The sequence below is a fragment of the Aspergillus alliaceus genome, assembly GCF_009176365.1.
Source record: "Aspergillus alliaceus strain CBS 536.65 unplaced genomic scaffold BDW43scaffold_3, whole genome shotgun sequence".
Classification (NCBI taxonomy): domain Eukaryota; kingdom Fungi; phylum Ascomycota; class Eurotiomycetes; order Eurotiales; family Aspergillaceae; genus Aspergillus; species Aspergillus alliaceus.
The window spans coordinates 480,042-506,098 of record NW_022474686.1 but is presented as its reverse complement, the minus strand read 5'-3'; the positions used below and the strand labels follow the sequence as shown (position 1 = coordinate 506,098).

At 48.2% G+C, this 26,057-nt stretch overlaps 9 protein-coding genes across 9 annotated transcripts; 4 read left to right on the top strand and 5 right to left on the bottom strand.

The window, feature by feature from the left end:
- Window positions 1-351: 351 nt before the first annotated feature.
- BDW43DRAFT_261725 (ribonuclease P subunit p30 family protein) lies at window positions 352-1,986 on the bottom strand. The gene is made up of 2 exons (XM_032040344.1): window positions 1,842-1,986; window positions 352-1,758 (listed from the first exon to the last, which is right to left on the bottom strand). The coding sequence occupies exons 1-2, from the start codon at window positions 1,915-1,917 to the stop codon at window positions 896-898; spliced, it is 939 nt and encodes a 312-aa protein (XP_031905302.1). The 5' UTR covers window positions 1,918-1,986; the 3' UTR covers window positions 352-895.
- A 428-nt stretch (window positions 1,987-2,414) lies between these two features.
- BDW43DRAFT_296700 (casein kinase II subunit alpha/alpha') lies at window positions 2,415-3,625 on the top strand (the record flags this gene model as incomplete). The annotated part of the gene is made up of 4 exons (XM_032044256.1): window positions 2,415-2,529; window positions 2,629-3,002; window positions 3,058-3,477; window positions 3,536-3,625. The coding sequence occupies 4 exons, from the start codon at window positions 2,415-2,417 to the stop codon at window positions 3,623-3,625; spliced, it is 999 nt and encodes a 332-aa protein (XP_031905301.1).
- Window positions 3,626-4,925: 1,300 nt separating this feature from the next.
- On the top strand, window positions 4,926-9,683 carry BDW43DRAFT_296699 (valine--tRNA ligase; the record flags this gene model as incomplete). Its single annotated transcript, XM_032044255.1, has 5 exons — window positions 4,926-4,956; window positions 5,050-5,175; window positions 5,260-7,269; window positions 7,326-8,322; window positions 8,705-9,683. The coding sequence occupies 5 exons, from the start codon at window positions 4,926-4,928 to the stop codon at window positions 9,681-9,683; spliced, it is 4,143 nt and encodes a 1,380-aa protein (XP_031905300.1).
- Window positions 9,684-10,257: 574 nt separating this feature from the next.
- On the top strand, window positions 10,258-11,200 carry BDW43DRAFT_306321 (Tim17/Tim22/Tim23/Pmp24 family protein; the record flags this gene model as incomplete). The annotated part of the gene is made up of 6 exons (XM_032046005.1): window positions 10,258-10,272; window positions 10,330-10,445; window positions 10,505-10,531; window positions 10,594-10,807; window positions 10,866-11,089; window positions 11,143-11,200. 6 exons carry the CDS (start codon window positions 10,258-10,260, stop codon window positions 11,198-11,200), a joined length of 654 nt encoding a protein of 217 aa, XP_031905299.1.
- Window positions 11,201-11,817: 617 nt separating this feature from the next.
- Window positions 11,818-14,241, bottom strand: BDW43DRAFT_261715 (acetoacetyl-CoA synthase). The gene is made up of 4 exons (XM_032040343.1): window positions 14,031-14,241; window positions 12,489-13,974; window positions 12,095-12,435; window positions 11,818-12,037 (listed from the first exon to the last, which is right to left on the bottom strand). The coding sequence occupies exons 1-4, from the start codon at window positions 14,142-14,144 to the stop codon at window positions 11,879-11,881; spliced, it is 2,100 nt and encodes a 699-aa protein (XP_031905298.1). The 5' UTR covers window positions 14,145-14,241; the 3' UTR covers window positions 11,818-11,878.
- A 1,088-nt stretch (window positions 14,242-15,329) lies between these two features.
- BDW43DRAFT_296697 (uncharacterized protein) lies at window positions 15,330-16,423 on the top strand (the record flags this gene model as incomplete). The annotated part of the gene is made up of 4 exons (XM_032044254.1): window positions 15,330-15,386; window positions 15,467-15,520; window positions 15,559-16,254; window positions 16,310-16,423. The coding sequence occupies 4 exons, from the start codon at window positions 15,330-15,332 to the stop codon at window positions 16,421-16,423; spliced, it is 921 nt and encodes a 306-aa protein (XP_031905297.1).
- Window positions 16,424-20,995: 4,572 nt separating this feature from the next.
- Window positions 20,996-22,768, bottom strand: BDW43DRAFT_116878 (uncharacterized protein). Its single transcript, XM_032038015.1, has 2 exons — window positions 22,380-22,768; window positions 20,996-22,325 (listed from the first exon to the last, which is right to left on the bottom strand). The coding sequence occupies exons 1-2, from the start codon at window positions 22,451-22,453 to the stop codon at window positions 21,128-21,130; spliced, it is 1,272 nt and encodes a 423-aa protein (XP_031905296.1). The 5' UTR covers window positions 22,454-22,768; the 3' UTR covers window positions 20,996-21,127.
- A 146-nt stretch (window positions 22,769-22,914) lies between these two features.
- BDW43DRAFT_261709 (uncharacterized protein) lies at window positions 22,915-23,488 on the bottom strand (the record flags this gene model as incomplete). Its single annotated transcript, XM_032040342.1, has 2 exons — window positions 23,141-23,488; window positions 22,915-23,054 (listed from the first exon to the last, which is right to left on the bottom strand). A coding segment is annotated over exon 1 (195 nt), but the record flags the coding sequence as incomplete, so codon positions are not given.
- A 62-nt stretch (window positions 23,489-23,550) lies between these two features.
- BDW43DRAFT_261707 (HIT-like domain-containing protein) lies at window positions 23,551-25,500 on the bottom strand. Its single transcript, XM_032040341.1, has 4 exons — window positions 25,397-25,500; window positions 25,051-25,331; window positions 24,831-24,974; window positions 23,551-24,766 (listed from the first exon to the last, which is right to left on the bottom strand). Exons 3-4 carry the CDS (start codon window positions 24,898-24,900, stop codon window positions 23,877-23,879), a joined length of 960 nt encoding a protein of 319 aa, XP_031905294.1. The 5' UTR covers window positions 24,901-24,974; window positions 25,051-25,331; window positions 25,397-25,500; the 3' UTR covers window positions 23,551-23,876.
- Between the last annotated feature and the right edge of the window lie 557 nt (window positions 25,501-26,057).

The window sequence follows — 26,057 nt, the reverse complement described above, 5'->3', positions numbered from 1 at the left end:
CTAAGCTATTATATCTAAAAACGGTCTAAAAGTACACTTTGAAGGCTATGTGACTCCCGATATGACTTGTAATCTAATTTTGGCTAAAGTGCGAATGTAGGGAGAGAACTATTTTTGGGATCGTCGGACATCTTGAGTTGTATATCTCAATGGGAAGAATATGTAGCTCTACCTGAAGCCTTTGATAAGGATAGCCATCATCAACTTTTGGGGCACAACTTAGCCTCTGGGATCTTTTATTTACGGCACCTCCTTATATGGCACTTAATACTCGGTACTTGCTTACAATAAATGGGGGTATTCTATTTACTGCCGGATATATATTCTATACCTAGAGGATTTGATCACATTGGTATCTGCTGCGTATCTATTCATTGCATAATATGAAGTAAATACCGCGGTGTTGGATTGCCGTACTGGTGTAACACGGCCTCGTTATTCTGTCAACTCGACGTGTAGCCGGTGATATCTAGCTCCTCATAGACCCAAATGACGGATCCAGAGAGTTAAGCCATGCACTCATAGTATGATGGAGCAGCATAGTTTTTTGTCAAGAACGAGCCGTTGTTGTTGTTCGACCCACGCCCAAAGTCAAAATCCTTTCGGCGCCCTATGAGATGTATTCAACTAGCTCTCGCTAAGCTAGAATGCAAAATAATGCTGCTCCGTATCCTTGTGGCCGTGAAGGTATGTCACCTGTAAAGCACGTATAGGATGTGCGAATGGGTAGTTTGATATGGCATGGTCACAAGGTATAAAGGGAAGGAGGCTCAGTGTCGGGGTCTGAAAATCATCTTGAGCACGCGACGGAGCGAAATGATGGATAGTAGCACTGGAAAGCCCCAGCAATCTACTGTAGGAATACAGACTTTGGGAACCGCAGGGTTCGTTTGATTTAGCTATTAGCTGGCGTTGCTCCCGCACTGTCTTCATCGTCGACCACAGCGAGTCGAGCTTTCTTGGCTCTGCGTTTCATTTCTCGTTTCGATATTGGCTTTTCGGTCTCTCCCACAGACGCTTTCCTCTTGAGACTATCACTATTGCTCTCGAGTTGAGGAGTACCTTTCTGCTTGGGTGCAGCACTCTTATGTTTAGAATCATGTTTGTCAGTTTTCGGCTTCGGCTTTGCTCCGCCATCAATAACATCAACAATTCCACGCCAGCTTGTGCGCTTCAACTTCGCCAGCGCAGTCACCTTTCTTGCTTCCTCACAAACAGCCTCCTTGCCGCGCTCTTGTGATAGGCCCCAGACACATGCCATATTGATCACATCCCATGGCGCCCGAACCCCCAGAGCTTTCCTGGCCTCACTCGATATAATGATCCCTCTTCCGCGTGTCGCACGGATCAGAGACATGGCATTACCGATGAGGTTACGCCGGGCATCGGTACCGCTCCCTGTGACTCCAGGTCCGTAGCAAATCTCAAAGCGAATTCCTCGTGCGATAGCTGCGGACAGCATTTTAAATTTGAAGTGGTAGGGAAGTCGGACGGTCAGATCTAGAGAAATCACATCGCATTCTAGATTGGTGCAGGCATTTAACAAGGCTTTTTCATTGGCCGGACGAATGGCGACTAGATCATATGCTTGAGCGAGCGTGCTAAGCCGCTGATTCTGCGTGGGGTCGGAAAGCGTTAGGTTCACGCGGGTGAGTAGTGTCAGGTTCTTGGGAGCATTGGTCGGAAGTAGTGGGGGAGTAGGATTTGGAGGAAGCTTCCCGCTCAAGGGTTGCGAAATGGCGATCGTTGTGTAACCGACTGAAAGTCAGGTCAGCTTTCATTCCAAAGGTGGTCATCTCTAACATGGGGTTCAGGTCGTGTGGCCGGGAAAAATGACATACGTTCTGCAAGAAAGCTTAACGTTGAAGAGATCTCGGGATCGTCTGGACTGTAGGGCACGTTCAGATCGTAAAACATAGTTATTTAGCTTTTAAAAAGCTAGGACCAAGCCAGGTTACTTTGGAAAGGTTGTGAAGTGGTCTTTCTTTTCCCCCTCTGGTTTCTCAGAGTAAGAGAAGTATACTTGGGAACTGTCCGAGAAAGGAAACCAGAAAATCGTCCCGCGACAATAGCTTTTCCGAACCCCCGACACCAAACCTGGTCTAGCCTGATCACGCTTTTCCCCATCGCAAGAATACACGTGACCAGAAGGCGGAGCGAAACGCTCTCAGCCATTCTGATCACCACTCTAATATATACTCTCTTCTGGTTCATCGTTGTCCGGGGCGATAACACGGCTGCACTGTTTGACGGGTCCCTTACTCCTGGTCTTGCAGCTGCTGTTGTCTGTCCTCCAATTCGAATTAACTTGTCGCGATTATTCCTTCATCAGAACGCCCCTCTACCCCGCCGCATTTTATCTTCAACATCCGATTGTGGGCTGACTGGAAAGCTGTTTGTCAGCCGTTATCACCATGGCGCGCGTTTATGCCGATGTTAACGAGCATATGCCTCGGTCCTACTGGGACTATGACAGCGTTAACATCTCTTGGGGTGTCCTGGAGAACTACGAAGTAGTCCGCAAGATTGGTAAGGCGAAACAATAACTCCCCGTCATCCACCGATTTTGCGATCGTGGGGTCGGGTGGTCAGTGCATAATAGTAAATATTAACAATTGCTATTCCTAGGCCGTGGAAAGTACTCAGAAGTCTTCGAGGGCATCAATGTGGTCAACTACCAGAAGTGTGTCATCAAGGTCCTCAAACCAGTCAAGAAGAAGAAGATTAAGCGTGAGATCAAGATTCTTCAGAACCTGGCAGGTGGCCCCAACGTGGTAGCTTTGTTGGATGTGGTCCGCGACAGTCAGAGCAAGACTCCGAGTCTGGTCTTCGAGTATGTGAACAATACAGACTTCCGCACGCTCTATCCTCGATTCTCCGACTATGATGTCCGCTACTATGTCTATGAGCTCCTGAAGGCGCTGGATTTCTGCCACAGCAAGGGCATCATGCATCGCGATGTGAAGCCACACAATGTCATGATTGATCATGAGAAGCGCAAGGTTGGTTTTGGTGGTTGGATTGTTATAAGAAAAATCTTTACTGACTCGTATCTAGCTGCGCCTTATCGACTGGGGTCTTGCTGAATTCTATCACAAGGGCACCGAATATAACGTTCGAGTTGCCTCCAGATATTTCAAGGGGCCTGAATTGCTCGTCGACTTCCAGGAGTACGACTATTCTTTGGACATGTGGTCTCTCGGTGCGATGTTCGCATCTATGATCTTCCGCAAGGAGCCTTTCTTCCACGGAAACAGCAACTCAGACCAGCTGGTGAAGATTGCCAAGGTCCTTGGAACGGAAGAGCTCTTTGAGTACCTTGACAAGTACGAAATTGAGCTGGATCCTCAATATGATGAAATCCTTTCCCGTTTCCCTCGCAAGCCCTGGCATTCCTTTGTCAACGCCGAAAACCAGCGCTTCGTCTCTGATGAGGCTATTGACTTCTTGGATAAGCTTCTGAGATATGACCACGCGGTATGGTTCACGGGCACCCTTTCTGACTTTCCAACAAATTACTGACTTTCTGCCTTAGGAACGTCTTACTGCACAGGAAGCCATGGCCCATCCTTACTTTGACCCTGTTCGCCCGGAGTCGCAAGCTCAGAACAATAGGGGATTGTAAACGTCGATTGGAATCGCGCACAAGAGCCTTATCACTACATTACACTGAAGTCTCGGGCTTTTTACTCAGCGCCTCCGCGATCATTATCAATATGCTGCTTTTTGATAATCATCGATTTGGGTTACATTTTGCGTTGCCTTGAGTTGAGTCAAGGAGATGAAGCTATTACAAGAAAGAACTGCAAATGGCGACGGAGCAAACGATTGTTGCGTCACTTCTGTCAAGAATCTCTGAGAGCGCTATGGATGTGAGCTATGCCATATGGACGGAGACGACGACGATGAACAGATGACATATACTTAATACATTGGGCCCCCGAGCCCATCTCAGCTCATTACTCTTGGCGCACTAAGTGAGAGGATCTCCGATGATGTTTAGACTGGGGTCTTCGGGCTTTGCTCCTTGTTTGTTCTGCGCGAGTACGGCTATTTCAATCTAGTGCAGTTGCTGCCTCCCCGATTTACTCGTAACTGCTGGACTGGTGTTGATGGGATTTCATTTTTCGCTATTGTTTGCATTTCAAACTTTGTTGCTTTCTACCCTTTGATTACATTTTCTGTCTGCAACTCCTTACTTGATACGTCATTGAAAGGCGTGAGGGTCTACATAGTTTGGTGCTTTACGAACCTGGGCTTTCTTTTCAGGAGACCATCCAATGCATTGTGGGTTAGTTCCCGTCTAATCTTTTTTATATCTCGGTTACAGAGGTTATATAGATGAAGCCGCTCTGTTAAGAATTTGCAAAACCGATCCCTACGGCGGAAAGGTGAAAAACAAGGAGAAATTTTAGTCTCAACTGCATACCGAATATCCGATATTCCTAGATATCTAAGAATCAAAGTAGTCCAAGTAGAAGATAGGTCTTTGGGGTCACTGGACCTGATAATCACGTGAGAGTGACTCATTGGACGTCACATTGAATGATTCAGAAGTTGAAAAACCGAAAGGAAGGAGACAAACACAGGAAAAAGGTGTTCAATTCTATGATCTTGACGTGGACTATCTCTCTGCCCGGCATCTGCCTCAGGCCCATTATTTTTCCCTCCACTGGAACCAGTCGTTCTCCACAGTTGGTGTTTTTCTGGGCCCCGCAGTAAACCTCCAATCTCTGATTCGTTCCGTTCTTTGCTCTGCGCGCCAGGAAATTTAATTGCCCGCATTCGCACAACGACCAACCCCTCCCCCTCTTCGCTCTCTATCGCCGTTGGAGTCACCGGTGTTCAAGATACTTATCCGGCGGTTCGTGGCGCGATCGGCGCCTTGGAGATTCCCTCCACCTATCTATCGATCATTTTCTAGGATGGCTCAGCCTTCTGCCCCTCAGAATCCCAGTAAGTATCTCTCTTGCTTGGCCCGGAATGACTCATTGCCAGCCCGTACGTGAGTGATGGATAAGGAGCTGACTGAATCACGCTTTACAACAGCTGGTGAGCCCACTGCTCCCGTGGTGGATACTCCCCCCCAGGCCGATGACCAGACAAGAAACCAGAATGCCGACGTCGTCACCAAGGATGCAGCTGCGCCTCCGAAGGTGAAGTCCGAGAAAGAGCGTATGTCTTTTTCCGCCTGCGGCCTAAACGCATAAGTGCTTTGACTGAGCATGGAAGTTCTGACACCGGGTTCTTAATATATAGTGGAGCGCGAGCGTCGCAAGGCCGAGAAAGCAAAGAAGTTCGCAGAGAAGCAGGCGAAGGCAGCGTCTAAGCCCGCAGCGGCCCCCAAGGCCGACAAGAAGGCCAACAAGGTCGAGAAGGACAAGACTACCGACGCCTACGATCCCAAGGTCATCGAAGCCGGTCGTTATGAGTGGTGGGAGGAGCGCGGTCTTTACCAGCCCGAATTCGGCCCCGACGGCAAGGTCAAGCCTGAGGGCTACTTCGTTATTCCTATCCCTCCTCCTAATGTTACCGGATCTCTTCACATGGGCCATGCCCTCACCAATGCCCTCCAAGATACCATGATCCGTTGGCAGCGGATGAAGGGCAAGACCACTCTGTGGTTGCCCGGTATGGATCATGCTGGTATCTCCACCCAGAGCGTCGTTGAGAAGATGCTATGGAAGAAGGAAAAGAAGACCCGCCACGACCTGGGTCGCCAGGATTTTACGGATCGGGTATGGGCTTGGAAGCACGAGTACCATGCCAACATTAAGAATGCTTTGCGGAGAGTCGGCGGATCCTTTGATTGGACTCGCGAGGCCTTCACCATGGACCCGAACTTGTCCGCTGCTGTGACCGAGACTTTCGTTCGTCTCCACGAAGAGGGTATCATCTACCGTGCTAACCGCCTGGTCAACTGGTGTGTGGCTTTGAACACTTCTCTCTCGAACTTGGAGGTCGAGAACAAGGAGGTTGAAGGACGTACCCTGCTCGATGTGCCTGGCTACGAAAAGAAGGTTGAGTTCGGTGTTTTGACTCACTTCTGTTATGAGATTGATGGCACTAAGGAGAGGATTGAGATTGCTACTACTCGTCCTGAGACCATGATTGGTGATACTGGTATCGCTGTTCACCCAGAAGACAAGCGCTACCAACACCTGATCGGCAAGTTCGCCAGACACCCCTTTGTCGACCGTTTGCTTCCGATAGTTGCAGACACCGACGTCGATCCCGAGTTCGGTACTGGTGCAGTGAAGATTACACCTGCTCATGATTTCAACGACTTTAACCGTGGAAAGGCTCATAACCTCGAGTTTATTTCTGTCCTTAACGACGATGGTACCTTCAATAAGAATGGCGGTATCTTTGCCGGCATGAAGCGTTTCGATGCTCGTTACAAGGTCATTGAACTTCTAAAGGAGAAAGACTTATATGTTAAGTGGGAGCACAATCCTATGAAGATCCCTCGCTGTGCCAAGTCCAACGATGTTATTGAGCCTATCCTCAAGCCTCAGTGGTGGATGAAGATGGAGAGCCTTGCCGAGCCTGCTATCAAGGCTGTAGAAAATGGTGATATTGTCATCAAGCCAGAATCTGCAGAGAAGAGCTACTTCCGCTGGATGAGGAACATCAACGATTGGTGTCTTTCCAGACAGTTGTGGTGGGGTCACCAGGCTCCTGCCTATTTCGTTAAGATTGAGGGCGAGGAGAATGACGATAGTGATGGCAACCTCTGGGTCACTGGCCGTACCCAAGAGGAGGCTCAGAAAAAGGCCGATGCCAAGTTCCCTGGCAAGAAGTTCGAACTGGTGAGGGATCCCGATGTGCTTGACACCTGGTTCTCCTCTGGACTGTGGCCTTTCTCTACCTTGGGCTGGCCTAATAAGACCCATGACTTTGAGAACCTGTACCCTACATCTGTTTTGGAGACTGGTTGGGACATTCTCTTCTTCTGGGTCGCCAGAATGATCATGCTGGGAATTAAGTTGACCGGCAAGGTCCCCTTCAAGGAGGTGTACTGTCACTCTCTGATTCGTGACTCGGAGGGCCGCAAGATGTCCAAATCTCTGGGTAACGTCATTGACCCTATCGACGTCATGGAGGGCATTGAGCTCCAGACCCTTCATGACAAGCTTCTCGTTGGTAACCTTGCCGAGAAGGAAGTTGCCGCTGCTACCAAGTATCAGAAGAAGGCTTTCCCCAAGGGTATCCCTGAGTGTGGAGCTGACGCTTTGCGCTTTGCGCTCGTGTCTTACACTACTGGCGGTATGTTTCCTCGAAGATTTTCCTCGCTTTGAATCTGAGGGCTAACTGTTCAATAGGTGGTGATATAGCATTCGACATTCAGGTCATCCACGGATACCGTCGTTTCTGTAACAAGATTTACCAGGCCACCAAATACGTCCTTGGCAAGTTGGGAGATGACTTCAAGCCCCAACGTACCGTTTCGAAGACTGGCCGGGAGTCCCTCTCTGAGCGCTGGATTTTGCACAAGTTTAACACTGCTGCCAAGGAGATTAACGAGGCTTTGGAGCAACGTGAGTTCAATGTTGTTGCCACAACGGTCTACCAATACTGGTACAGCCAACTCTGTGACGTGTTCATTGAGAACTCGAAGTTCCTCCTTGCTCCTGAAGTGCCAGCAGAGGTTCAGGAGTCGGCTAAGCAGACCCTTTACACTGCTCTCGAGGGCGCTTTGACCTTGATTCATCCTATCATGCCTTTTGTCACTGAGCACCTGTGGCAACGTCTGCCTCGCCGCCCTGATGATAACACTATTTCCATCATGAAGGCTCGTTACCCTGAGTACAAGGCTGAGTTCAACGACCCAGAGGCTGAGACTGCCTACGAACTTATCTTGAACACTTCTCGTGCCATTCGTTCGATCCTTTCCCAATATGAAATTAAGACCAAGGGAGACATCATCATTCAAACCTACGATGCCACTAGTCACAAGACCCTCTCGGATGAAATCACCAGCGTTAAGTCTCTGGGTGGTAAGTTCTTGGGCGAACTTAGTGTGCAGGGCCCCGAGATCACCACTCGTCCATCTGGCTGCGTGGTGTCTGCGGTTGGCTCTGAGGCAGCAGTGTTCCTCCGCGTTTCTAAGGAAGTTGCTCTTGAACAGGAAGAGAAGGCCAAGGCTAGCCTCGAGAGAGCCCGTGCCGTTGTGAATCGTCAGACTACACTTATGAGCGGTGCTGCATGGAAGGAGAAGGCTAAGCCTGAGGTGCGCGAGATGGAAGAGAAGAAGCTTCGGGATGCTGAGAGCGAGGCTACTCGTTTAGAAGAACAGATCCGCGAATTCGAGAAGCTGCGGTTAGAGTAGAGAGATGAATTACTGCATATAGTTATCCTATAAATGGCGAATCTTAAACTATTAAAAATTTTTTATCTATTCCTTTAATTATTTCTTCTCTCTTCGAAGAGGTTTCTTGATGTATAAATGAGGCTGAATGGTTGGGCGATAATAAGCTTATCGATAAGGGACCGCCAAGACCTTTCCGCCAAAACTTTTCGCTCCGCCTTTTTTTCTAATTTTTGATCATCACTAGAGATCAGCCACAATTTAGAGGTTTTTCACGGAGGAGAAGCCACATTTCACCATGATGCTCAGAGAAGTGTAAGTTGTGGCACATAATTTTTCATATCAATAAGTATATGATTTCGGAGAAACTGACCGATGAAATCTCTGCGACAGAAAACCCAAAAACCCGCGCACGGCACGAATTCTCAAAGCCAAAGAACCCCAACTCATCGAAGGAGCAAAGCGCACACTGTTACTGCACGGCTCAAAATGCCCAGCACCTCTCCATACAGTCCTCAAAACTTTCCACTCCCTTACACGGCCCAACTCGATCCTATTTCACAAGAAAAATGAGAGCATTCACCCGTTCGAAAGTGCAGAGAGCCTTGAGTTCCTGGCCGACAAGAACGAGTGCGGTATGGTGGTGTTCGGAAGCAGCAATAAGAAGAGACCCAACTGTGTGACTATGGCCCGGGTTTTCAACACCAAGCTGCTCGATATGTGTGAATTGCTGTTGCTTCCTAGCCCGGATGGAGACCAGATTCCTTCCATGAATAATCTCACTATGAATGTCGGTATGGGGTTACGGCCGTTGCTGCTGTTTTCGGGTAGCCCCTGGGATGATCCTACGTCGACTGCGCATGTTATGTTGAAGAGCATGTTCATGGATATGTTCAAGGGCGATACCTCGGATAAGATTGATGTTGAGGGTTTGCAATATGCGCTCATGGTTGCTGCTGAGGAACCTACTGATGGCTTGTCACCTGTTATTCATCTGCGGTGGTACAAGCTGCGGACAAAGCGCAGTGGACACAAGCTTCCGCGTGTGGAGTTGGAAGAGATTGGCCCTAAGTTCGATTTCAAGGTTGGCCGTCTCCAGGAAGCTCCTCGGGATGTTATGAAGGAGGCTATGAAGCAAGGCAAGCGGCCGAACGAGGAGATCAAGTTGAAGAAGAACATTGGCATGGATGCTATCGGTGATAAGATCGGTCGTGTGCACTTGAACAAGCAAGATCTGGGTGGATTGCAGACGAGAAAGATGAAGGGTTTGAAGCGGCGTGCAGGCATGGAATCGGATGAAGAGGATGAGGACATGATGGATGTGGACGAGGTTTCCGAGGATGAGGGACGGAAGAGGGCTAAGACGGCTTGAATATATTCATTCTGTTGACATTGTGATGAAATTCCCTCTTTTTTCTATCACGCACGAGGCGTTACAGGCGGATTGGTTTCTCGGTTGACTATGCCAAGCAATATAGCTGATTCTATATCAAACCTCGTTTGGTGTTGTTCATGTGTATAGACCCTAACTACTGCTTTCCAAACCAAAAAAGTTACATTATTTTTAGGCCAAGAGTATGGAGTATGTACCTACTATTCACGTGTATGCCTTTATTTCCTTATTACTGCCTTTGCTGCTTCGGAGGTCAGTAGACGTCCACGTGACCAGTGACGTTTTCTCGCATTCGGCGCGAGTCTCACATGCCGAGGGATCTTTTGGGACCTGCGCGGATGCAGCGATGCCCTTAAGTGCCGCCCTCCCCACCTTCTAGTGGTCCTGGCACCTCAAATATCTTGGATCTGTCTCAGAGACGAATAGTTTCGCCCAAGTTTCATCGTATGATCCCACACATCTAAAGCAGATTGGGTGATCTCCGTCGGTGAACTGTCCCATATCGATTCGTGCTGCTCATCCAATCGGCCAGCCGAGGTCCCGACGAGTCACGATGGATGCCCTCATGGTAGGTTGAGCTATCTGCCTTATACTTGCTGCTCATGTCTTTCTAATTGCTAGATAGTCCCGCTTAGATGCTATTGCCACCAACCCGGATCTCGCACCTTTCCTTGCGCTAGTGAAAGGTGTTCGCAATGGCGCAGTGTACGGTGCGAAAGTACGGTTCCCGCATGCTTTGGTGTAAGTAGCGGCTGTATGCTTTATATGAGATAGAAAAATGTTAACTCCTCTTTTCGCAGCATGATCTTTCTCTTTCGCTCTGGAACGTAAGGCGATCCTCTTCGGTTCGACGACTCTACTTGGCAGTGCGCTGATATACCGTATACAGCTTCCGAGAAAAAGCAAAGCTTGTTCTGAAAGCTACCCGCCAGCATGCCCGCAACCTCGCAACCTTCGCCTTCATATACAAGAGCGCTATGCTCGTGCTGCGGAATGTCAACCCCTCTGGTGTTGGGAAAGAGGGCCGGTTCGACAGCTTCTTTGCTGGTTTGTTGGGAGGGTACGCGGTGTTCGGTCGGAACAAGACAAGTATAACCCAGCAGGTATGTAACTAACGACGCTACGGCATAGATGGCCTATAATTAACTTATGCTGTGGTAGATTGTCATCTACGTTTGCGCCCGTGTTTTCCTGGCTCTTGCCAAGCTGTCCGTACAACCGGACATGCACCCCCTATCTCATCTCATAACCCCCGGCACGCGGGCCGACATAGAGAAACATGCATGGCCAGTATTCGCAAGTCTTAGCTGGGCTATGGTCATGTACATCTTCCGCTGGCATCCGGACACCCTCATGTCGAGTTTGAAGAGTAGCATGGTTTACATGTATGACCCTCGGTCTTCGTCCTTACATATATGCCCTTACTGACACTCCTTAGCTATGCCGACTCCGATCATTGGGACTCATTCCGCAATCTCATGATTCACAATAAATAGACCCTTTTCAATGTGTTATTTCTCTTGAGCGGCTGGGTCAGCACTTTTTGGCGTATAGACGGCGTGGGTCTTTTGGTCGTTCACTTCTTGTCTATTTTTTCTCTGTATTATGCTTATGTATGCATGGGCTGGACTATGATATCCTACATGGACAGTGGAATTGCCTATCGTGCGCAGCCGGCATAAGCTGCCAACTACGACGAAATCCCTCTCGCAGGCGGATGGGGGAGTCGATGCTCCAAGGATGATATGCTCAAGGATTGTAAATGGCCTAGAACTATGAAGCTCTACCGACAGAGTATAGTGCCTGAAACACTGACGGCACAATAGTACTATCAACGCTATGAATATGGCATACCCGTATATTTATCAGACACGAGGCGGGTATGACAAGAACAAATGAATTCTTTATTGTGATGTTCTATATTGAAGCTGTCTTGGTGCCTACAAACATAAATTACTACGTTATTTTAGGGGTGAAGGATCACCTCGAGCCTTCTGGCCAGTTTTCGAAACTGAGTTATCCGAGGTTGGGATCTTCTTGAATAAAATAATAGTTTCCATATTCATCCTTGCCCTTAATCGAGGGCCTATCTGCCTTTCATATTGTTATGGAAGTTTCTTCTTAGTCTCATTAATGATCGTAACAATTGCTCCCTACAAAATTATCTTCATAGCTCATAGTTTGCTCTTCGGGTCTATCAACCTCTCGACTTCCGCAAACTGATAATAAAAATCCAAGCTTCGAGGATTCAAAAGCGTTCCGGAAGGCTTGATCTTCTTTCCCGAAACAATCTGCTTTACAGGCAACTCGACTTTCTTCAGATTAACGGTCGTCTGTACACTCGTTAGCTCGTGCCCCCGCATATCCTCGCCCTTGGAAAAAGAACTTACCGGAATCTCAGGCGTCTGAAAGACATACTTCGGAACATGTCTCGCACTGAGTGCTTTTCGAATTGCGTCTTTAACCCGTGCCACCAACTGCGGTGTGAAGTCGTGTCCGGGCCGCATAAGCAGGAATAACATCACTGATTCATCATTGTCTTGGGGCCGTCGCTGTCCAACGCAGATCGAGTCCGCGATCTCTTCTGCAAACCGCGTGTCAATCACGTTGTAGATTTCGCTCGATCCGAATCGGATTCCGGATGGGTTTAGCACTCCGTCTGAGCGTCCAAGGAAGAAGATTTGCTTTGTGATGGGATGGATGCTGATGAAGTCTCCGTGTGTCCAGACATCTTTCTGTTTGTTAGTTTACCGGGTATTCTGATGAAGTGAGGGGAACACATACTGTCGAACCGAGCAAAGTAGGAGTCGAAATATTTTTGAGGACCATCTGCTCCTAGGAATTTCACTGGCATGGTTGGGAATGCAGCGGTGGCAACGATTTCCCCTGGCTCTCCGTCCGGGACAGCTCTTCCCTTGACCCCAGAAGCGCCTTCGTCCGCTTGGTCGAATGCCGCAATGGGGATACCGAGACTCGGTCCTTGACAACCACCCACATACAGCGGTGCCAGAGGATTCTCGAGACCAAAGCACGCAGCTAGATCGGTCCCTCCGGAGATATTTGCCAGCTGAGTGTGAGCCGGGAAGCCCTCATCGTAGAACCATTCGAATAAGAACTCCGATAGGACCATACCAGTGCTAGTGACTATGACAAGATTGGAGAGGTCTGCAATGTCCCGGGGTCGGACATTGTTCTTCCGCAACTCGTGCAGATACCGTGGCGAAGTACCGAAATGAGTGACCTTGTGCTCCCCGAGCATTCGAACGAGGAATTTCACGTCAGGAAGGAAGGGACTCCCATCGTATAAGATGGGCTTCCCGCCGAACATCAATCCCGAGATGGCGGACATATACATGATCCATCCTGTGGTCGTATACTGGAGAACAACCGAGTTCGGGCCATGACACCTATGCAGTCGAGCCTCCTTATTAGAATTGAGAATATACCCTCCAACCCCATGAACAATCGGCTTAGGCGTCCCCGTCGTCCCAGAAGAATACACAACAAGAAACGGATCACGGAACCCAACCCTCACGAACTCCAGCTTCTCCGACTGCGCTTTACCCAGGAACGCCCCCAGCGTCTGCGTCCTAGGCAAACCACTCACATCAGGCGGACTCGCAAACCGCGGCATAGCAACGACCCCCTGAAACTCTTCAATACCGCGCAGCCCCTCAACAATATCCCCAATTTTGGGCCGCAGATTGATCCGCTTCCCATTATAAATCGCCCCATCATCAACAAACACCCATCTCGGCCGCAGCTGCAGCAACCGATCCAGAATCCCCTTAACCCCGGTATCAGTCGACGCAGACGAGAACAACGCCCCCAGCGCAGTCGTTGCTAGTAGCACAACCAGCGTATCGATACTATTACTCGCGACCACGGCAACACGATCACCCTTTACCACGCCAGCAGCTTTCAAGGCTTGGGTTAACCGCCCTGTTTTCCGCCTCAGTTCGGCCCAGGTGATGCAGACCGCGGGCTCGGACCCGCCCTCCCGGATCTGCGTCAGGGCGATTTTGGCGTCTTCTTTGTTCTTTGTCGTGATTATCTGGTCTCCGGTTGGGGTTCGTTCGCTGGTGAAGAGCATGTTCTCTGCGAAGTTGAGCCGAATGCCCTCGAACCAGCTCGGGATGCTGTCTATCCGGGCTGATTCGTCAATGACGGTGGTGTAGCTGCCCTCATGGATGATGGAGAAGTAGTTCCAGCAGAAATCCCAGAAGGCGGCGCGGTTGTTGATGGTCCATTGGTAGAGGTCGTGGAATGTCTGTTGTGCATTAGATGATGACCGTGGATTGCTAAATATTAGGTTGTACGACGTACGGGGAATTGAAGGTCCTTTTCTTCTTCCAGTTTTTGTTTGAAGGCCCACATCTGGGTTGATTGGGGGTTGGCGTGTTCCCAGAGTTTCCTGGGAATGGGGGGCGCAGAGATCATGGTTGGCTGGTTTCGAGTGTTATTTGTGTTGCAATAGTATGTGTTGATGGGGTTATATCCTGGAAGATTGATTGGTTATTGGAGAAGTGTCTGTGAAAATAAGTTATACTGGAGTCATAGATTACAGTGGAATTGCTGTTTATATATAGAAGTGAGGATACTCCGGATTTATCAAGAGAGCCTCGGCCTCGGCTACCGATTGGGTTATGCGGAGATGCGGGGGGAATTAAACTGGTTTGTTGCCTGTAACTTATTTCCATCTTTTTAACCTAATCAGCCCGGATTAGAATCTTATTGGATCTCAGTAATTAGGCTTAGAGTAGTGAACAAAGAATGGACTATCTAGGTTCCTCCTCTTCTTGTACTACAGCATGGCAGTTAGGGTTAAATCCAGACTGTGATACACGGGCAAATGTGCAACTTGAACACTGATTGGATATACCTACCATATTCAGATAAGAATAATCTACATTTTAAAGAGATTAATTAACCGAAGAGATACTTTGTCTGCGAGTTCGTTGCGATAAGTTGTATATAGGTGTTGGAGCCGCAAAAGTATAGATGCTTGAAGTGCAATTCTGTAGATACATGCTGTGCCGTTCACTTGTACTGTTTGAACATATTGACTGTAAAAGTTCGAGGGTCCTGGAGAATTTCACTATCCTCGAGACTCTCCGTGCTCATAGTATAGCTTCTGCGGTAGTTCTGGTGTTTCGAAGTCACAGGCTCAATTGAAGACGATTTTACAGGCAACACATCCGATTTTCTTCATTTGTAACCTGATAAATCTCACTATCTATTCTAGGATTGCAATACTTCTCAGATATGTGAAGTTGGCAATAGCTAAGCAGCGATATGCAAGGTGAAGGTACATGCATTTGTCTTGGCATATTGGGGTTTTAGGGCAGAATTTCTGCTTCCGGTAATGACTATGGAGACATGATAGACTGGATTTGTCAGTTACCCCAAAGCATTTTTCTTCCATCTACTATAAAATTGCTCCTAGGTGGGTACCAAAATCTGTGCCTGACTATTTGGAGATGATTAAGAATCTATCTCTGCTAGAGTGGACCAGAGTATAATTGAAATTGTGCCAAATTGTCCAGAAAAAGATACTTAGCTTCATCTCTCACGCTTCGCAGCTCCTTAACTAGAACAAAGCCACATCTTAACATCGAAGTTACCATGCCTCCACTCTTTGAGCCTCTGCGCGTCGGCAATGTCACAGTAAACCATCGGGCGGTCATGGCACACCTCTGACCAGATTACGTGCCGACAGACATCATATCCCTCTTCCAATGTCGACGAACTACTAAGAACAGCGCGCCCCAGTCCCTGGCAACTTGATCATCGCCGAGGCAACTGTGATCTCTGCGGTGTCCCCCACGCCCCAAGCCTCTTCATCGAATCTCAGATCCAGGCCTGGAAGAAAATCACCGACGCTGTGCATGGCAAGGGTAGCTATATCTTCTGCCAACTGGTTGCGCCGGGCCGTGTAGCCGACACAGGAACTCTCAGGAAGGAAGGGGGGTTCGAAGTTTCCGCCCCTATCCCTATCCCTATGGAAGATGGTGCCGCCGGTTTCGGAGCTTTGACTGAAGAAGAGATTTACGATTTTATGCGTGACTTTGCAATCGCCGCCAAGAACGCTATTGCAGCGGGATTCGAAGGCGTTGAGGTCTACGGTTCCAATGGATACCAGGTTGATCAATTCCTTCAAGACGTCCGTAATTGGCGAACGGACCAGTGGGGCGGAAGCGTAGAAAACCGGGCAAGATTCGGCATTGAAGTTTCCAAAGCCCTTGTTGAAGCCGTTTGGTGCGGAACGGGTTTCAGAATCAGTCCCTGGAATACGTGGCAGGGGATGAAGATGGCTGATCCTGTGCCTCAATTCCCGTACTTAGTTCGCCAGCTCAAGGATCTTGGATTGGCATATTTGCACGTTATCGAATCACGCGTTATCAATAATGTAGATTGTGAGAAGCAGGAGGATATTAAGACCTTCCTTGACACCTGGGGCCGTAAGTCTCCTGTGTTAATTGCCGGTGGTTATAAACCGGAGAATGTACTCCATGCAATACAGCATGAGTACAAGGATCACAATATCGCTGTCATGTTTGGTCGTCATATCTTTGGCTAATCCTGACCTGCCATTTCGGCTGAAGCATGGCATTCCGCTTCAGGAATATGACAGGAATACGTTTTATACACCGATGCAGTGTCATGGGTATGCGGACTATCCTTTCAGTTCTGAATTTCAGGCGTGTTTGAAAAATTAGTTTTCTCTTGTGTGTATTATGGCAAAACAGCGAACTTGCGATGATAGTTCGGGCGTATGTAGGTAACCCAGCCCGCTGATGCCTGCGAATCTTTCTCAACCCTATTATATTTCCCTTTATAGCGTAGATGGAACTATCAATGCCACCCCAACCTAGTCTCTGTCCACCTCAGTCGAGATATCATCTTCCTTCAGATAACATCCGTGAAGAAAACGATAGCGATGTTCCTGAAGGGGCATGATCATTGGCGAGAAAGGATAAAAATCAGCCCCAAACACTACGGGGACAAGGCAAACCACCGGAACTACCCACGCTTTTTGCGGAGATTGTGTTCGTGGTGGTTCGTTCAACGGGGCAGCTTCTCTTCGCCATCGTACTAGCAAACAGTCTCGTCAACCAAGTCACTTTGATAGAGGCGTTAAGGCTCAGTGGATCAAAATCCCCGTGGTTTATCGGTTCTTTCTGCCTTGCCGATTGAGTTTCAGTCGTGGTGTCAGGGTCATTAGCAGACCTGATCAGTCCAAATGGCTGACTGTGGGTGCTTTTGTCTGACTTAGGGTGTGGAATCTCACCGAGCTTTTCTCACTTACGCCATCCCGGACGGTGCTATACTTCATTGTTCGCGCAATGGTAGGCCTCGCAGTGGGCATAATACAATCAACGGCAGTGTGCTTGTTGGGGCGCGTCTATAAAGCTGGTCAGAGAAAGACAATAGTTTTCTCCTCAATGGCTGCCATGCTCCCATTGGGATTTGGCATTGGCGCGCCAGAGGGTGGTACTTTTATTGCCCATCTGCACTGGGTCTTCGGACCTACAGCAATTCTGTGTGCTCTCTGCACTATAGCTGTGTACTGGGGCGGTTCCAACCCTTCCTCCATCCTCCGGTCTGGTAGATAAGGACAAGCTGAGCATCAATGGTTTTTGTTTCCTTGGGGCAGCTGTTTCCATGGGTGGTTGTGGGCTTCTCACATTTGGACTTACACAGAGCGCTCATATTCACTGGGTACCCTATACATACGTGCTTGTAATAGTAGGAGTGCTGCTCTTCGTTGCCTTTTATTTCGTGGATCGCTGGGTATCTCGACCTCTTATTGATAATCGACTGTGGAAGACGCCAGGCATGGTATCATTGGTGATATCGCATTTCCTGGAATACGGGGCATTCAGCGTTGCTTGGATGTTCTACGCAGTCCGCTCTTCCTCACCATTCAGGACAAGCCCCCAATTGTTACCGCTCTTTATGTTATTCATATCGCCATGTCTAGAACTATCGCTACTATAGTTGTCGCAAAGACACTTCATGTTTTTCCAGGCTACTACGTACTTACAAGCAGCATGATTGCATTTGCACTTGGGCCAGCCTTCTTTCTCCCTCAGACCTCCAATGCTATCTACTGGGCACTGTCGTTTCCTGGGATTATCCTCGTGGCCTTTGTACCAGATATGTCGTTTGCAGCAGCCTCCATCTTTGTCCCCTCCAAAACTGCCTAGGTCCTTCCAGGGCTCCGCCGGTAGTCTACTTGTCACCATGCAGAATTTGTCGTCTGCAATTTTCACAGCTGTAGGAGACACCATCGGAGAAAGTGCCACCAAAGGAGAGGGCTATTCTCCGGATCTCAATGCACTGAGAGCTCTCTGGTGGGTCAGTCTGGGGACATCCTTGTTGGGAGCTTTGGTTAGTGGGGTCTTTGTGCGGATTTCCAAAGCCGAGGAGAAAGGCGTCTACAATGAATGGGGTATCATTTATTTAAGACCAGCTCTGACAATCCATAGAGCTTTTAAAAGCCCTTACCAACCCCCGCCGGTTTTTTGGAAGCTGATGGATTTATTTATGGCACCATATTATTGGGATTTTTTTGTCTATACGGTACATGCGCAATGGTGGTAGATGTGTATAGATTCAAAAAGCACTGTATATAGAGATAGCCTGATGGTAAAGCTAAGTTAAGCTAAGCCCCGGTCCGCAATAGTACATCATGTCCGCTTGCGTATAGTTCTAGACTATGCCCGATAATGTCTATAAAGGGCCATTGAGTATTCCCGCGCATGATCCGCGCCCAGAGCTGCACTACGAAGAAGGCGAGTCTCTCGCAGTTCAAACTGTCAGGGTCTGTATCCTCGTTGTCGTCAAGGGAGGTTCGACATCCTTCCACGATTCGACAGACCCAGTTTAGCAGGCGCTGCTCGTGTTCTGGATTATAGTTAGATTTTTATGCTAGATTTGGAGGGGTTGCGTTTGGGTGAGATTTATATGCAGGTACAGACCTTCTAATGGTTCCTCTTGTTGTAATTGGTCTACAGCGTGGAGCCATTTGCTCACTAGGACTGCGAACTCCAAACCGCAGAGTACATGTTGGTTGCTCCATACAAAGGCTTGATTTCCATGTGTACGCCAACCTCAGCAACGCGGTCGATGTAAAGGAATCGGACCATTTTGGCTCAGGGGGTCAACTCTAGATTCGGGCTAGATTCGGGCGCGAGTTGCCATGTAGAAGTTCAGCGACGTAAGGCATTTCTTTTCAGTCAATTAGATATGTGTTAGAATAAACAACCAACTGAGACTGGGTGGTTCCTCAAATATGTCCGGGTATTCGGACGAAAGAACGCCTGAACGTGATGCTTGCCTGCTGAGCAGAATGGGTGGTAAGTTACATACAATACTTTGCAGGTGTAGAAATGCAAAGGCAAAGAGCTTCACACGGCTATCCAGTTCCTATTGTAACCATGTGTGCCAGTCAAGCTCATCGAAGTCCACTTTCTCTCGGCAGGCGAACGAGTCAGCTCTGAGCACCACAAACACTCTTTACGATTTCGGGGTCTTGTTGCTATGATGCGTATATAGCTAGATTGAGAAGGTATCTGATGTCATCTTCGGTCGTCGGATTTGGGGTAAGGCCGGCGTCTATAGTAATTGATGGGGTTAACATTTGGCAGTTCGCTAAGGCTGCTTCTTTGTGCCGTTGCCGCTCATGAAAGATGGTTTTCGATGCCCGAAAGAGCAGGACACCTTTACGATGCTCATACCGATATTGAGCACCAGACGCTGCTGCCATGGACAGAATCAATTCTAAAGGATGCTTCTCCGGTGTGAATGATGGGCCATGCGTGAAGGGGAAATGGGGATAGACTATCGAAGTAGGCTTCCAAAATCGGGTTAATGAGTCACGGGATGGCAAAGTAAACCCGGGCATCAGATGCTGAAATAGGGTGAGTGCCTGCGCAAGATGTGTTCTTTGTGCCTCGGTAATCTTCAACTGTGGCATGTAGACGGCTGCCTGCACCGCTGATATCAAAAGAAAGTAAGAAGCCACTCAGTAGTAACTGCGAGACCTGGGAGAAGCTTTGACAAGTGTCTTACCCGCTGGGTTCAACGGGATAGGAAGTAGTGTAGGAGACTGAGGATGGTAAATAGACTCGCTCTGTTCATCATAGTCCGGCCTGTGATTCTGAGGGAAACGAATGTGGTACTTACTCGCCTGCGGTTGATTGAATAGCGGCGCATGCTCCTGCGGGATGCTCCTAAGATCAATTAGACTTTCAGAATCAAAAGCCAGGCCCATACTATCTATAAAGGTAGTAATGCCCTCCAAAGGGTCATATCGGTTGTGTGAATCGGGGAATACGGTAGCTATCGTCGTCTCAGTTGCACAAGGCTAGATAGAAGGATGATTGGAAGATTTACCTGGTTCTTGACCAGTAGGAAGAAGCACAGGATTATCTGAGCTACTTCAGGAAGGATGTATGTTTGCTATTACCTCTATGCCCTGCTGATTCGATGGTGTGTGTAACTCGGGAAAGCGGTCCCTATTAGGAGCTATAGGCGAAGCTGTGTCGACTGTGGCACTGTAACCGTAGTGGGCGATGAGTTGGAAACACTGATTGTATTTTGAACTGTAACATGCTCGGGTGAGGTCCCAAGGGGGGAAGTAGTGCCAGTATACGATTCACTAGCTCGAGAGGCATTGGTGTGCTCGTCTGAATGGGAGGCTGTCAGAGATTGGTCGCCACCATGAGTGATTCGTTAATGACGCTTGAGAAGATCCCGTCTAGTAAATGTTTGTCCACATACATATATGTAAGGTTTCCCATTCGTATCTTGAAGACGTCAGGTCATGAAGTGTGATAATCTCAAGCCATTGAGGGCCTTAATGGCTAATTTGTAAATATACTTGATATACATACGGAGTCTCACATGACGTTGGAGATGTTCCAGATGTCGTAAGTCATGGTGGCAGTACGGGCAAGTATGAGACTTCCCAACCCCAAGAGTAGATGAGTGACCCACACTGGATATATGATATGGTGGAATTTTTCACTCTCATGCGGGGTTTATGTTAGTGGAACCTCTCCAACCCCATAAATGAAGATTGTTGGTGATGATTTTTCATGTGACTTGATGTCATGACTTCCATATCAGGGCTTTGAAGAAAGAGCAGAGTAGCTTTTTACAACACCATACATCTCTGTTAGAAACCAGTAATGTTAGTTATTATAGCCAGGCTATGATTTAAAGCGACCAGTATTGCATAGTTATTATAAAGATTTTGTCCAGCTGGGGATGAAGTCTTGGATTCTTGGTCGTGCTTGATATGATCAGGGACCCTTCTTGTTATTATCTTTTCCTTATTTGGAAGGCTAGATTAAAATTCGACAAGCAGATTGATAGATCATACACAAGCCCGAGGTTTTCAGAGTAGCCAATCTTCACCCTGACTTAGAAGCAACAACATATACACTAGCATACTCGTCCCTGCCAGCTCGCAACGTATGACCTTGCTTTGCCGATGAGTCCCATTCCGGTCCATCGACGTACCACTGAGGTATAGTATTGTTTGGAAAGAGTCGCCGCAGAACCTCGCTAGCGAGGATTATCATCATACGTGTTGAGTAGCCTCCAGCTGATGGGCACTTCATCGACCCTACTGCAAATGGCATCCACGCCGAGCCTGGACCGGTCAATGAAGCGTCGAACTCCCCATTCTTATCTAAGAATCGTGATGGATCAAACATGGCTGCCGTGGGGCCCCAGTATCTGGTATCCCTCTGTATAGCTTCGATATCTACTCGCTGTTCCCGACGCACACGGCGTATAGGTGGGTAGAGGCGAAGGGACTCATGCGCAATGGCAACTGCCGCAGGTGGAGGCTGTTGGTGAGCAGGACAGTCACGAAGAGTTAGCACATCCTCAGGCCTATGAGGGCCTTGCTGTAGCACTGCCAAAAGTGTGTAGTAAACTCCGCGCCAGGGTGCCTCAAAGGCAGGGATGACCAGGTTGAGAGGATTGAAGTTATCCGGAGTACCAGAGACTGAGCACAGAACTGTCCGGGCCAATTCATTCGACTCTTTTGCTTCAGCGAAGGTATCTCGCAGGATATCAATTAAGCGATCGGCAGAACGCTGGAGGTCTTGCGGAAGATAATCAGGTTTCGTAGCACCCGCGTCGTATTGCTTCTTTCCAACTGTGAGTCGATGAATTTCGGAGCCAATATAAGTTAGCGTCTCTATGGGTACATTGTCAATGTCGAAGAGACCCTTGAGGACGGCTACAAGTGTGACATGTCGGCTGACATCTCTGATGTTGGCCGTTATCGTATAGCTTCCATCGGCGCCGCATTTATGATGAAGAAGGGGATCAAGAGATGCAGAAACAGAGCGCGCAATAGCCGCCCAGGTCTCGCCGTTTGTCCTACTAAAAGTCTTCAATAGTGCCCTTCGATAGGATTGCTGCAGTTCTGCTGAATCCGAAACGAAAGGATTATTTAAACGCCAGAGATTCTTCAGGGTAGCTGCTCCAGTCTTAGAAGCTCGGATAGCAATAGTCGATTCCTGTAGAGCATTGAGCGTCTCTTCCAGATTATGATCACTGCTGATCAATTTCTCGACTGTCATAGCTCTATTTTTTCTGTCTAGCAAGTGAGAATCAATATACATATGCTATCCTCATTGGAAGCTTTACCTTCTGTTGACAAAAGTCCATAGGAAGCTGAACGTGAGCCCTAATAAAGGGACCAACAAGTAACTCTCATACATTTCCACAGAAGCTGCAACTGGGAGCGCATTGGCCTATGGTGGTCTAGTGACAGGCGAACGTAATGTCTATATATAAGCAAGGCTAATCCTCTCTATACGACTCACTGAATCTCCCGTGATTAGACAGCAGGGTTCCTGATCAATTGGTGCTGGCGTGGCGTCACCTTCTCAGCTGGATTTGTCTACCATGGTTTGAGCTATACCAACCGATGTGACTGAGAGACACTGCAGTAGATCATGTTACAAAGACGCTTTGGGTAACAGTCCTAGGTTGGTCTTCTTCGCAATAGGGAGCCGATGCAGAGGAACCGATTGGCTATTACAGGGGGACGAACCATGGCACCTATGTTCCGGTAATATATATGCGAAGGGCTTAATTAACGCGTAAACCTGAATGGTGAAGAGCAGTCAACATACACAATGCACCTACCACTAGTGCGCCTTGAATCAAGGTCGTACATACTGCAAGAGAAACTGACTATGTTCACACTTTGGGCTAGATAGACCTGATTTCTATAGGATCTCTTTTCAAGCACCTCACTGGAGGCCGAGGGGTTCCGTCATACGATCAGCCATTATAATGGTGTGTTGTATTTTGCCTCTGCCAGATATTAGGTGACCAAATGAAGACCTATCCTTGTATAGACAAAATGAAAAGAAACAAAAAGGAAAACAAGGGGCAAATACAGACTGGGTGTGGAGCATGGTGTAGTACACGAAGTACATTCAGACGTCGTCGTCTCCATTTCCCCCTCACTTTAGCGCAAACAGCTTCAGCTCCATGATTTACACTGAGACAGGACATCCAGTCGGGTAGATCAACTAACCGGCGAATCCAGGATCCCATGTGAGGAGACGAGGTGGAGAGGAGGCCTAATGTCATGCTGCGGAAATCACGAAAAGAGGGGATACCAAAGTGGAGAAGGAGCGCAGGATTTCGTATGTAAGGGATAGTAGGAGACAGGACTGTAAGAATCTAGATTGGGTTGCTTTATCAACGTCGAACGGTATAAACATTCTTCAGGGATAGTCGAGTTGTGGTAGTTGTGGTCCCTGTCAGGCTCCCCCAGTAAGCTCGTAATTACCGTAATATAACCGCGTTACTATGTGTCAGCTGAACTGGAGCCCAGAAGGAAACTTGTCTAGACCTCGTATTTTACTTTAACGAAGGTCACTAATTGATGACATACATCCATGGCTCCATACCAAGCGGCCACCTATACAATCTGACACTTTACAGAATCCAGGACAAAAGGACCGTACATAATACCCCACATCGGTTCTGGTTAAATCTTACGAGGCCATCTCGCTACAATGAGCACCCCTCCGTTTGCCCAAAGCCGAAAAACACGTTGAAGTGATACCTGTCTAGATATTACGCAATCCGCGGGTTAACTAACATCCAGGTGACTGATGCCATTCGTCATGCAGAGTCAAGCGTGCCAATAGGCTCAAAGACCTCCTTCCACAAGTCACTGGCTTCTCCAATGGTGTATGTCAATGTGACTAGGTCCATTCCCGCTTCGTCATCTCCCGCCATTGTCTCGAGTTGGGAAATAATACTTTCCAGCCCAACGGCCTTCCCAACGGCCTGCGACGTACCGGCCTCCAAGGCTGCATGCACCACATGAATATGGAGGTGATAGTATGTTGGCTGGTAGTGTACATAAAGCTTCAGCTGGTCCAGTCTCAGTCCCGGGTATGTGCGAATAGTAGCATTCGAGATTTTCATCTTCATGTCTCGCAGCCAACAAATGTGCTTTTTCCTCAAATCCCGCAAGCTCCAGATATCGCTCCTCTCAACTAGGCCTAGAAGATGTAGGTTTTCCAATGTCTTTCGATCCCAGTTAAGATCGGGTAGAAGAACAAACCCCTCATTGTCATCTTGACCCATGGGCGTTCTATAGATGACATCCTTAGTTTCGGCTGTCCCGCTGATGATATTGTGCATCCACTTCAATCTTCCATTACCTCTCTGTCGCTCCATGAACGGTCTGATATGCTCCCTGTAGATCTGTGGTGTCTCGTGCACCACATGGACTTCCTGCTTACTGTACTTCGCGATATGCTTTTCAGTGGCAGGGTAGAAGAGATTGATCTTTAGGTCTGGATGTGGTTCGTCTGCTCCTGGACCGCTACTTGCGAGATACCAGTGGTATACGTCGTTTGCTCCGAGGTTTTTGAGCCACTGGAGAGTACTCGGTACGGTAGCAAGATATGGGAGCGAATTGGGAAACGATGCTCGTTCGATCACCACCACTGCAGTCTGGCCATCAATGTGCCCTAGGAGGGATACTCGTCGCCCCGCTTGATCTGAAGCATTTGATTAGTTTAGGGAACTCATTTTGGATGGTGCCAGAAGAACGATAATGTATACCATGATTTAGTATTTTCTCAAGTTTGAAGACTGGCAGAAGGGCTTCTGCTCGTTCTTTGTCGTCAGCCATAAGTCTGGTATGATGATTTGTACCTGAGTGAAATGTTAAGAGTACGTATTCTTTGGCTGCAATTCAGCGTTTCGCTAAGTGTGCATGTGACCTTGTAGTTAACAGGGCTGCTCACCCCGCATTCCATATCTGTGGAGAATTTCCTCTTACCCATCATTTGTCTGATTCTCTAAAGTTGAATCATCTTTCGGGCAGATTGATTGACTGACTATCCACAATCTCGAATCCTGACCTGACTGCAAACAAATTCGAAGACTCCCTCGCCGAATGGAAGTTTCTAATTGCCATGGTTTTCGTTCAATACGGAGCGCGCTTAGATATTCGTCAACCTTAATTTTCCTTGACCGGCAGGATCAAGCCCTAAACCAAGGATATTGGAACTCTCCGTAGCACAAGAATATGCAGAAAAGATTCTGAGTATGTCAATTGCTGTATGCCTCTCATAGACTTCGACGTTGATCCCGCTGGACTTTCCCGGTATCTGATATATGTGTAGCGCACTCAACAATTCACCTCAGACGCAGCGATAGTGTATTGTGTTATAGTAAACCCGTCCCAGTTTTTCATATATTAAAGAAACACATATTACAAAGGCTCCTGCACCCATTCTATCAACTTCCCAACTTAGATATGACCAGAAGAGCAGGCTACAAAACCTCATAAAGTCATTACCATCTATTATCCTCAACAGTCCAAACCACCAAACCACCACCACCCCAGACTTAAGAACACAACTTCCCAGGGAGTCAATAGACCGACACATACAGCCTAGCCCTACCCACTCCATGGATTCTCAATATATACCATTAACCATGTCTAAATATATGTACATCCACCAACAACAAGCACAGCACACCATATAGCATAAATCAAACCAAAACCCGAAAATCCAAACAGCTTCTCCCAACCTCATCCACAAACCCCCCCATAAACCCAAACCCACACTTCCTCAACACTCCTTGACTCGCCAGATTCTCCTCCGCAGTAGAAGCCCACAACCCCTCTTCAACCACCACCCCATCATGAACCTTCCCCCCCTCCCCCTCCCTAAGGATCTGCGTAATCTCCCCAAAATGATCTATAACCCCCTTCACCGCCTCAGTCGCATACCCCTTTCCCCAAACGGAAGCATGGAGCCCGTAGCCCAATTCCCACCG